General features: G+C 46.9%; 1 protein-coding gene across 1 annotated transcript; it reads right to left on the bottom strand.

Moving 5' to 3' along the window:
- Positions 1-310: 310 nt before the first annotated feature.
- On the bottom strand, positions 311-3,929 carry pla2g12b (phospholipase A2, group XIIB). The gene is made up of 4 exons (XM_056292260.1): positions 3,218-3,929; positions 1,538-1,626; positions 982-1,147; positions 311-816 (listed from the first exon to the last, which is right to left on the bottom strand). Exons 1-4 carry the CDS (start codon positions 3,927-3,929, stop codon positions 698-700), a joined length of 1,086 nt encoding a protein of 361 aa, XP_056148235.1. The 3' UTR covers positions 311-697.
- Between the last annotated feature and the right edge of the window lie 8,272 nt (positions 3,930-12,201).

Raw genomic sequence — 12,201 nt, 5'->3', positions numbered from 1 at the left:
AATTTATTCGTTCGAAATAAAGCAAGACGATAAAACAATAACTTAGATCTCACGTTAACTGCAGCAGCAATGACAGACGTTACATCTCAATGTGTGCGGCCGTCCAGACCGGCCATGACGACTTCTGCGCAGACAAGGAACAAAGTGCTCCCCTGAAACTGAACCTGTGTCTACCCGGAGGAAATTAATCAAACCGAGACATCCTCTCCATCAGGCATATCTAAGGAGCCATCCGAATAATTTATGGTAATGGAGTCACAGACTTGGCCTAAAAATGAAGCTCTGTATGAAGAACAAATGCCCCAGAATAAAATATATATGAGCAATTTACTAAGCCTCCGAAGGAATACTACTGCTGTTCAGAAACAGAATACTTAACATGAGCTAGCGCGGCGCACACGTGACACCCATCGTCTCTCAATTATGCATTTCCCATTCACTCCAAGTCTTTCTGACTCCGTCCCGAGAAGCTGCCCATTATCTGCCTAAATGAGTTAAGCGCCTCCTCTGTTGATATGGTGTCTGTACAGTACATATACATCCTGCAGAACCACCTCTGGCTGTCGTTCGTGCCATGGAAACCTGGCAGGAAGTCGGCGAAGGGTCTGAGGTGTCTTGCGATCAGGTCCTCGTCTGTCCAGTGTGTGTCTACAAATTTGTCCAGTGTTTATATGAGAACATGTCTGTTGTATCCTCTCTACAGTTCGTCCTTCTCCTCCTCCTCGCAGAGGCACGCTGCCCTCTGGCTGTTCATGTAAGGTCTGCAACCGAGCGTCCTCACCGTGTTGTATAAGGCATCCGCCACTGACTCGCAGGCTGAGGACAATGGACAGAGAGCAAAGAAAGACACAATTAATTACTGATGTGTGATGAGTAATTATACTGAAAAAATATTTGAGGTATGGTGACGACCTTAATAGCACCAGTCAATATGATAGAGCCAAAGAGCGTGGAGGAGACGGTTGAAGTAAAACACCTCACCTTGGACCTTGGACACAAAGCCCAGACTCTTCTTGAGGTCCGAGCAGATGCTGTGCAGACACCAGCGGAACTTGGAGTCGCACCGGTACTTGCTTGTGCCGCACGTGTCGTAGCAAACGTCCAGCTGGTCGCAGCACTTGGTCATGACAGGGATTCCCAGGTCAAACTGGGAAGAAGAGAGCGTCAGACTGGATCGTTATAGTGCAACGCATCAGAATCAGAACCACGTTTATTGGCCATGTAGGTTTGCACACACATGGAATTTGACTCCGGTTTCGTGGCTCTCCCAGTGCGCTTAACATAGAATAACAACACTGCAACACAACTCTCTTCAGATATACACACAAGGATTGACTTATACGGGTGAAATAAGAGGCGATAAGGTGCAATGGTGCAGAGAATATATATCATCATGTGGGTAGGGGTGAGGTGTGTGTGCATGGGGGGTTAGTTATGTTCAGGCCGTGGTGGTAGTGGGGTGGGTATGTGTATGTGGGGGGGGGTTGATATGTTAAGGCCTGTGGTGGTGGGGGGTATCATTAGTAAAGTCACATACTGCTCCAGCTACCTGGATTCCCACAAGAGACGAACTGCAGCCGTTGGGCGTTGGGCGCTGGTAGCCTGGGCGGGGTTGAGGAGTGCTGCCTGGAGTTACAGGTAATCAGAAACACTATTTGTGATTTCATTTCATGCACTTGTGCACATGAAATGAAACGAAACATCGTTTCCCCCAGCCCACAGCAGTGCAGCACAAAGACAAAAACACATCCAAGAAGTACAAGAACACACATATCCAAACTAACACATATATCTAAACTAAAAAAAAAAAAAAAAAAAATCACTGTCCATGAGAAAGAACACCAGCCAGGATGACTGTCGGAACTGCCGGTCTGCATGGGCTAGCAGTTAGCTTAGCCTGCCCCGCTTCCATGTGCTGTCAGACCGCCCTCGGTGTTTCCTCTTCAGGTGCAGCTCCGGTCAGGGCCGTGGTCCTTGGGCCCACAGGATGCAGCAGACCAGGCTCCCTCAGCCAATCCAACGCCAGCTCTCCCAGCCAGACACCCTCGACACACCTCCCCGCACTCCACACGACGACACTAAAAACACGGTCCAGGCTAGGCGAGGCCGCCGCCAGACCGCCCTCGGTGTTATCGAAACTGCCGGTCTGCATGGGCTAGCAGTTAGCTTAGCCTGCCCCGCTTCTGCTTAAATTGATTGTTGTTACAGAAATGCAAAGTGGAAGTAGATTCATCTTGCCGATGTCCCGCCTATAGTCTAAGACCAAGAAGCTTTGAGCTCTTCCTCTGACCCGGGTACACACAGGTTGTCCAACACCATGTATCTCCTGTATTCACAGATAAAGAAATCTGTACATCTATAGCTGCAAACTGTAATCTTTGGTGTTGCGTAACATCGGGGGAACTACTTGTACTTCCGGCTACTTTCCTTACTGATAACCAGGAAGGGTCTGCATGAATCAGTCCAAGCAGCCAGACGACCAAATCACTTCACACCTCATGATTTTCGAGTAATGGATGTCTCATAGGCAGATAACAAGGGAGAGTCAATAAAGACTGCTAAAAAAAACCAAAACCATTTAATTCTGCTAGAGGTGTTACGCTGCAATAAGCGGCCCATGTTAACAATCCATGTAAGGTTATATACAGATATAGGCCTCACCTATATTTATAACAAACATGAAACGAGGCACACCGACACAGACGACTCCACCATGAACAATAAAACGCCTGATGCTCGACGTCTCCAATCAAAAAATCTTCACTTGTTTGAAGAAAAAATTGATTTTACTTCGAGATTATAGAAAAGCATATCGAGGTATTTAATCTCGTTTTAAGTCCAATGCATATTTCAAGGTATCACTAGTAAAAGTATCTTACCCCACTTGCAGATATTAGTGCTCGTTTCAAGGATGTGCACTTGTTTTATCATTATAAGACTTCTTTTAAGGAACTTTCGCTACACAGGAAAAGAAATCTTGAAACAAGAAACTTTCCATCTCCAAGTAAATGTCTTGAAACGGGTCCTATAATCATGAAACAAGTACACGCTCTTGAAACAAGCACTAATATCTGCCAGGGGATGATTTTACTATCTTGAAATAAGTCTTATAAGACTCAAAACCAGATAAAATCCTTTGTTAGTTTGTCTTTTTTTTTGCTGTGACGGGTGAGTTGTTACTTGCCGACGAGCCACCTCAAGTCTACCAGAGACTCACCGTATCTGCACTGGTACTGGCAGACCCCGTTGTGTCCCCCGACCAGCTCCACCAGGGAGTCAAAGTATCCATTGATGGTCTGGAAACTGCTTCTGATGGAGTTTAGGCCCCAGCTGGAGGCCTCCTCTTCGGCCGGGGGTTGGCCGGGGAGCTGGTCCATCTGGATGCGAGAAGGAAACTGAATCTCGTTTCTGTCCAGCTCAGCAGATTCCTCCTCGCCTGTAGGAGCCTCCATAGCCAGGGAGTCTGCGGCGTCACTCATCAGAGTCCCGGAGTCCGAGTCTGGCTCTTTGGACACAGCAACATCTGCCGTAGGGTCACCGTCTTCAGCTCTATACGCTGCCGAGTCATCAGCCGCATCAATTTTCACCGCCCCCTCATCAGCAGCAGGGGTGCGAGCCACGGGGTCCTCCTCTGCGGGATTATCTGGTGCTGGGCTTTCCCAATTATAGTTATCAGACTCGGCAACACGTTCTGTGGCTACGAGCTTTTCGGCCACTGGTCCACCAGCGTCCACAATCTCTGGACTGTCTGCTATATTTCCGCCAGCAACTTCGATTTCCTTTTCAAAGGCCTCTACAGCGGCGGTGTCCGTGGCTGGGGATTCCTCTGCGTCTTGCTGCTCTGTTACTGGAGCCTGGTAAAGGCCCAGGGTGGCACACATCCCATAGGACAGACAGAGGAGGAGCAGGGCTGCGGTCCGGGACAGCATGCTTTTTGGGTGGGCAAAAAGTTGGAGCGGGAGTGGGCACTTTCCTGCAGGAGAACGTGTTGTTGTTGAGTTGCTGACACGCTGAGAGAAGCGCCGACAGTGAGGAACGAAAGCACGCCGGGCTCCTAGCAGCTCTCTGAGCCGCTGTGCAGACTTTGACCTCTGATTAGTTCAGCGAGACAGCAAGGCAGTCTGTGATGGTGGGGGCAAAGGTCACCCCATATCTCTGAATGAAAGAAGCGGCCACACCAGTTCCCCTGATCTATTCATCCCCTCCTCGCTTCCAACCACTCGTAAATTATTCCCTGTGTTTCTTCAGACCCACCCGAGAGTGATTTCATCACAATATTGCCAGCAAAGTTATAATCGTCTTCTCGGGGCTTCCAAACGACAAGCCACTAGAATCTTACGAGGATAAGTTTTCATATCCATCGGAATGCCCAGGGAATCTTATATTGACATTTCAAACCGTGACCTTTATGGAGACATTATGAACTTTGAATGCTCTTCATTGAGTTTTTATAAAGGTCACAGACTGAAGGGCTCAGCGCAGCATAAGGGCTGAGGAAGACTCTTCTTTTATTCATGCTGCATAATAAGTGTGAGACAGCCAGATATTATTGGACAACCTGAAAAATAAGGCTGAGATATTTTGGGATATCCCAAATTTCAGGCACAATTCTTGAGGGAGATAAAATGCAATAAAAATCTAAAAAGACATTTCGGTTAAAAAAAGAAAAAGAAAAGAGACTAATCGACCCTAATTCAAAATGTGAAACAACTGGATAGCTTCTTAACCAGTGCAGTCCTATACTTCTCAGGTTAAGAATACACCTTGGGTTGTTAGTGAGCCACCCTGTGTGCTACTGCTGCCCTCTGCTGTTGGATGGCTGCTATAACTATTCTACCATCAGAATAAGAATCATGTTTATTGGCCATGCAGGTTTGCACAAAGATGGAATGTGACTCTGGTATCGTGACTCTCTCGGTGTACTTAACATAGAATAACAACACCACAACACAACAATCTTCAGATGTATACACAAGGACTGACTATATACAGGCTAAATAAGAGGCGATAAGGTGCAACGGTGCAGAGAATATATCAGAGATGCTGAAATAGACGTTAGCAGGTTAATTACGTACATGCCTGAGGAAGATGGACATGACAGAGTGTACCAGTATACATACAACGTACAGTATAGTATAGACACAATGGTTGGATTTATTTGACAGTGTGTTCATTTGAATGACAGCCCACAGAAAGAAACTTCTTCTATGTGGATGCATTGGGGTAATAATACAACCCTCATCGTCTTCATCATTACATTTATATACAGCTTTTCTAGACACTCAAAGCGCTTCGTCTTGAAGAGGGTAACTCACTTCAACCACCACCAATGTGTAGCACCACCTGGATGATGCACAGCAGCCATTTTGTGCCAGAATGCTCACCACACATCAGCTTGAGGTGGACAGTACAGTGCTCTGTAGCGCCAAGCCTACTACGGGGGCCTGTGTGCTCTTCACTGGAGCTCTGTAACATTTACCAGTACTGGGAGTTGACAGAAGTAGAGAGGGGTTTGTGTGGCCACAAATCTTCAGTGATATCCCAGTGTATACCTCCATACTGGATGAACTGGGAAAAGGGTGACTGAGAGAATATCTAGATTGATTTTCTGGTCCACTTCTGCTCTGGGGCTGTAAACACTGGAGTTGATATCAACATGACTGTGTGGAAAGTCCCCGGTGTTTCGACACCCCGTGCTGTGCATTGATCAGTTTTTAACTGTTGGTGAAGTCTGATCAGCTTCAAAACACTGACCACTGTTGTCCATCGCTGCTAGAATATGATTTGCCTCGTTGTAAAGTTTGCAAATATGAGAACGTACCTTACCAACATGTACGCTGGCTCTGCCAAATGACGGAAGCTAAGCAGGTGTGGGCTTGGATGGGAGACCTCATGGGAAAACTCAGCTGCTGCCGGATGTGGTGTTGGTGGGCCAGTAGGGGGCAGTCTTCCCTCTGGTCCTAATAAAAACAACAAATATCAAATCCCAATGCCCCGCTGCAGTGACGGGGACACTGTGCTGTAGGAGACACTGCTCTTCAGATGAGACGTTAAACCGAGGTCCTGACTCACTGTGGTCATTAAAGGTGCCATGGCACTTATCACAAAGAGTAGGCGTCCCCCGGTGTTCTGGCAAAATCCCCAACCTGGCTCTCTCCATCTGGCCACCTAATCATCCCCCCATATAACTGGCTCAGTGATTCTTCCCTCTCCGCCTCAAGCTGGTGTATGGCGAGCGTTCTGGCGCAAAATGGCTGCCGTGTATCACCCAGGTGGTGCTACACATTGGTGGTGGTTGAAGTGAGTTACCCTCTTCAATGTGAAGCGCTTTGGGTATCTAGAAAAGCGCTATATAAATGTAATGATGATGATGATTATTATTATTATCCATCCAGTATCCGAACCGCTGGTCCTGCTTTCAGGGTAGCGGGGATGCTGGAGCCTATCCCAGCAGTCACTGGGTGGCAGGCATGGAGACACCCTGGACAGGCCACCAGTCTATCACAGGCCCGATTATTATTATTATTATTAACATCAGGACTTTCAAGACCTGACGATTTACAAAACCGCCGCTGAAAGAGCTGCAGCTGCGAACTCTCCTCCACATTTGGTAGGAAGTAAAACAGACGAGACACATCATGCTTTTTAGCTGCGAGTGTGATATTAAAGTTTCCTCCTGGTGCAACGTCTGTGGTTTTGCTGATGTGCACCAGATCAAAGGCCTATCATGTGACACTGAATTCTGAACATTTAGATTTCATAACCATGTACACACAAGCAAAAAGGCATCAAAAGATCCATTTTAAAATTGTCAAATGAGCAGCCTCATGTGATGCTTAAACACAACTTCTCCCCTATTTCCCTGAGCAGCATGGTAACTATCTGGCGCAAGCTTGTTTCGACGCTCGAGGACAAACTGACATTGCAAGAAGTAAATCTCACCTCTCCTACTGCAGCTGATAAAGGGATTCGTCCTCCAGCGGCACAACACTTCATATATCGGCTGGTTCCTCCCTGCGAGGAGAGACGGAGCAGAGAAGCCGTGAGGAACATCCACATAGTTGATAACAAGGCCAATATAACCTCTTATCTGGGGGTGGATAACATGGAAAAACGCACACATGCTGTTTAAAGGCCTTGCTCCTTTTCAGCCTATTCAGCACCGCACTGCAAGTTGTTTCCCAGATCCTTTAGAGGTACCGAGTCAAAACATGTCCCCTCTATCAGCTAGCTCAAAGTGTGCTCGAGAGAAGAATGACATGGCAGGGGAAAGGTCAAACTCCTTTGCCTTGTTGGTGGTCCTGGGGCGATCATCTGAGGCCTGATGTCTCATCACCTCAGTCTGGAAGAGAGAAGAATTTACCGCCACAAAAAAGACAAGTTTGTATGGAAACACAAAGGCACAGCTAACTACTGAGTGACGTGAACGTAGACGTCTCCTTTTCATGCTTAGCGGCAGATGCGGGACCAGGTCGTTGTTTTCCAAGTCACAAGTACATCTCAAGTCTTGGCACTCCAGTCCCAAGTCCTCAACTTTTGAGTTTCTAGTCCTAAACAAGTCCCCGTGCGCTCTTCATCAAATTTAATATCATTTAATAATTTTAACAAGAGCGTTCGTTAATACCCAAAATTTCATGCAAAATCATCGCTGCTTTATAAGTGCGTATTCGTTAGGGACGGATTCAAGGCGGCTCTGTAATTATAGAAACAGAGTTGATCGGCAGCACACTTTTTAAAAGTCGGGTCATGAGTCACCGGTGTTAAAAGTCAAAGCTGAGTCACAAGTCTCTTCAGCGTTGTCAAGTCAAGTCTAAAGTCAAGTCAAGTCATGTCAATTTTATTTGTGCAACCCAATATCACGGATTACAGATTTGCCTCAAGGGGCTTTACAGCAACACAACATCCTGTCCTTAGACCCTCGCATCAGATAGGGAACAACTCCCTAAAAAAAAACCCGTTAACGGGGGAAAAAATAGGAAGAAACCTCAGGGATCACATTTGTGACTTGAGTCTGACTCTTGTCCAGGTCATGTGACTCAAGACTCAAGCCCTAACGCTAACCTCCGCTCGGTGGTATTAAAACTGCACTAATTTCAAACCCGGCGTGGCTAGCCAACACTAACAGGCCAGCAAAGGTGCAAACTAGATGTTGAGGTGTGGTCAATAACAGAGGTGGAGACTGCTGGTTGGCATGAGAACCTGCAGGTGGAGGTAAGTGCATAGCCTGCCAGAACTCCTATGTGTTCCCTGGTTCCTTTGCTGAGAAGCTTCTCTGTACGCGAGTCTCTTAGTGCCTTTCAGCGCTGGTGCATTCTGCAGTCCGGTTCTGACTCTCAGGGAACGAGAGCAGAGACAGAACAAACAAATATAGCTTTTAGCAACCCATGCTGGTGAATGAACATTTAAACAAGGACACTACATTTATTTTCTCTTTAAAGCTGGTGGCCAGCTCTTGACGTCACCCTTACTTTTATTCCCCTCCAGAGGTCTCTTGGCCTCCTCCCCAGAGTCTGTGCACCTCCTCCTCAGCCTCCTCTTGACTATTTCACCCTCTAAATAGCTTTGCTCAGATCTTACTGGAGACTTACTGTGCTGGTATTACTGTTGCAAGACTTATCTGGGCTGCATGCAGGGTTGCACAACTGAATCTAGTACACGGTCACATTACTCTCTATGAGGTACGGTAGTAGTCCCAACTTCAGCCCTCTTTCCTCCCTACCCGTCTACCCACATTTATCACACTGCTATCAGGAATGAGATAACGCTGCAGGAGCCTGTGTTCCTGTCCTGTGACACAAGTTAGGCATCATATTATGCAACATACATATAAAAAGAGACAAAATGTGCCAGTGGGTTTGTTGTTATGGAGTTTAACAAGCATGCAATGGTATTACAAAAGAACCAGTACTCATGTTATCTCCCTATACAACAACCCTGGGATTCTACTTATAGGACTTCGTCAATCGATGTGTTCAGCGGGAATACAAAAAAGCTTTGCAACGATCAGAAAAATACAGCACAGAAAAATACAGCCCGTCGATAAATATAGAAACCAATATGCCAAGAATGAGGAAATAACGTCAATGGAAAATTGATGTTAGAATTGAAAGAGAAGTGTGTCCCCTGTGGTAATGTCAGGGGTCGTATGACTTACTCATAGGACTACACTGGAAGTTGAATCAGTTCATGTGGACACAACGTTTAGTGGGAGTTGTGTGGTGTGTACAGATGAACTGATTCGACTTTCTGTGATTTCCTTACCTGGATTATTGAGCGTGCATAACGACATCATTCTCAGGACATCGAGAACCTTATTCATTGTCTGGGTTGTCAGTTGATTGTCTATGTACACTGACCTGCTCTTAGCATTTCCCTAGAAGATCACATTGTGCTTTCCAACTCGTGTGTGTGTGTGTGTGTGTGTGTGTGTGCGCGTGTGCATCGTGGTCTAAATCTTCCAGTGCGATGGAAGGGTCTGGGGTTTCTATCTCCATGGCAACAGTGTTGACGTCATCCTGCACAGCAGCTGCAGGAGGCCACTTCCCTTCCTTCCTCATAGCTTTTTCTCACACACTGAGATGGACATTTAGACTTGGACTTTTTACCCCCCCCCCCTTTTTTTTTTTTTGGTCATCATTTGCAGAGTTGTCAGAGGCAAGGTAGCTGCACGGTGGGGCTCCACGAGACAGGGGGACTCCTCGGTGACATTATGTCCTAATAAAGGAATATGGAAACAGCAGCTCTGCAAGGCCCGGTGTTTACATAGCATTTCTGTTCTAGCTAGCTCTGCACCACACAGATGTTTGCCCGCTGCTGCGACTGCTGAAGAGCTGGTTGAAGCGGTGCGCTCCTCTGCGGAGGGCTTAAATAGTCCAACACTTGGCGAGCGTGAGAAACTCTGCACCCGGGACGGTCTGGAACATGCAAATCGCGTCCCGCTCAATGAAACACACAATAGTAACAGTGTGGTTGGTGGACACACACCCCTGTTACCACACACCTCAGTTATCACGAGGAGGATGAGTAATGGCCACTGTGCGGGCTACTTAAATTATACCCGCCACGGGCTTACCTTTCATATATCTATGGGATGTTTGATGCCATATATAACATCTAAAACTGAGCACAATCGGTCTTAAATAAGCATCCATCACGCCACCTTGTTCTGTGGAGATGCCTGCGAGGCCACCGCAGAGCTGAGGTGCTGATCAAATTTTGCTTAAGAAATAAAATTCATGTGTCACTTCAGCCTATTTTGAATTCATCTTTGCTTTTTATGATTCATCCTTTGCTACAGCAAACGTGACAAATGGTGATGGGGTTTAACCCACTTTGGGGGAACGATATCACACATAAATGTCCCTCAAAGTGGCTGGGCTAACACTGGCATTGCCCATCCTCTAGATGGAAACCAAATCATATCGCATCACGGTGACCCCGCAGCCGCCACTGCTGATTCAATAAGTTCATTGTAAAGCCACCGGACCTGCCTGTCAATCACTCGTGGTCGACAGGTATTCCTTTCATCTGAAGAATATCACAGCCCTGCTAATTGACGGTTTTTTTCTGAGAATGTAGATTTGCAGCCATAGCTAACGAGTGAAGCACAGCCCATCTTTAGCCTTGTCTCAACTTTTCCCCTCTGTATGATGACTCACGTTTTGCCTCCTGCTTATCAGCAACCAACACACCCAAAGTGATGATCCATTTCCATTTCACTTATACACAAAGTGCAACTGGTGCAGAGTTAAATATCTAAATATCATAGGAGAGGAAAGTGAAATATATATATTTTGGTGGCAAAGGGAGCATTATGTGCAGAGGAGAACCTTGTATGAACCTTGTAGAGGAGCACCTTGCATTATGTGCAGAGAACACTTTGTATGATGAAACTTGTAGAGAACCTTGTATGTATCTTGTAGAGGAGAACCTTGTATGAATCTTATAGAAGAGAACCTTGTAGAGGAGAACCTTGTATGACGCCTCGCCCAGTCTTATGAATGAGCGCTAATGGAACCAGGCCATTCTGACGGCCTGCTCCCAAATACACCACGACCAGGTTCCAGCAAATGCTCCACTTTCCCTTTACGACACCAGAGACCCTCTCCCTCTCTCTAAGCTCTAGTATGTCTGATAGCACATGCTAAAAATGTGCTTGTGTGTGTAGAGAGGAAATAGAAAAACCTTAATTTCCCTCAGGATGCCTCCAAATACTGGTGAGCCGTCACATACGTCATCAAATATGTCCCTGCACAGTCTCAGGCAGTCTCTGCTGGGCCAGCTCTGCGAGGAAAGCTTCTGTAGCTCCTGTGTAGGACACACACACACACACACACACACACACACACACACACACACACACACACACACACACACACACACACACACACCGAGTACCAACCAACAATGACACTGACAAGAAGCGGCAAGTGGATGTGTGTGCGTACGTCTGTATGTGTGCGTTTGTTTTGGGAAGCTATATCAAAAATCCCTAATAAATTAAATAAATGGTGGACATATTGGAGGCTTGAAAATCCAAAGTGCACTCGCACACTCATATTCACCTACGTTTATGTGGTGGGTCATTCAAAAAGTGATTTGCACATTCTCACCCTGTATAGCTTTCTCTCATCAGTCTCAGTGGTCAGTCTCCCAGTTACACCACGGACCAGTTACACATCCAGAGGTCTCGCTTCGACTACCGCGTTCCTGCTTAATCGCTGCATCGTCTTCGGACAGCCCCTCCCAGGTGTGGACACACAACCATCCCAGATAGCATCCGGATGTGGGCCACTTCAGGCAGCGATGCGGCACTGACGGCCTTCTTCTGGCCCTGACAAAATGGATGTGAGCCTGAAGTGGCCCACAGGTATACAGCAAATATGGCCCAAATATGCCAAATTAAAAGTGGGCCATTTTTTGGCAAAGATGCGGTGCTCTCAGCAACATGTAATCTGGATGTGACCCTGAAGTGGCCCGTGTGGTAAATGGTGAACATGGCCCAAATATCACAAAATATGGGCCATCTTGGGCAAATATGTGGCACGTGCAGCATTGCCATGGCTTGGTTCCGGCCCAGATCTGGCAAACAGAAGCGGACCGCCCAAGTGCCATCATTTCACACGTTTCGTGGGCCCGATGAAATTTGGGCGTGGGACGGGTCCGGGCCACAGCAATTTTGCCATCTGGGATGTGCCGTGT

This window comes from Lampris incognitus, chromosome 13, assembly GCF_029633865.1.
Source record: "Lampris incognitus isolate fLamInc1 chromosome 13, fLamInc1.hap2, whole genome shotgun sequence".
NCBI lineage: Eukaryota > Metazoa > Chordata > Actinopteri > Lampriformes > Lampridae > Lampris > Lampris incognitus.
The sequence above is the reverse complement of the archived record's forward strand: the minus strand, read 5'-3'. Positions and strand labels throughout refer to the sequence as shown.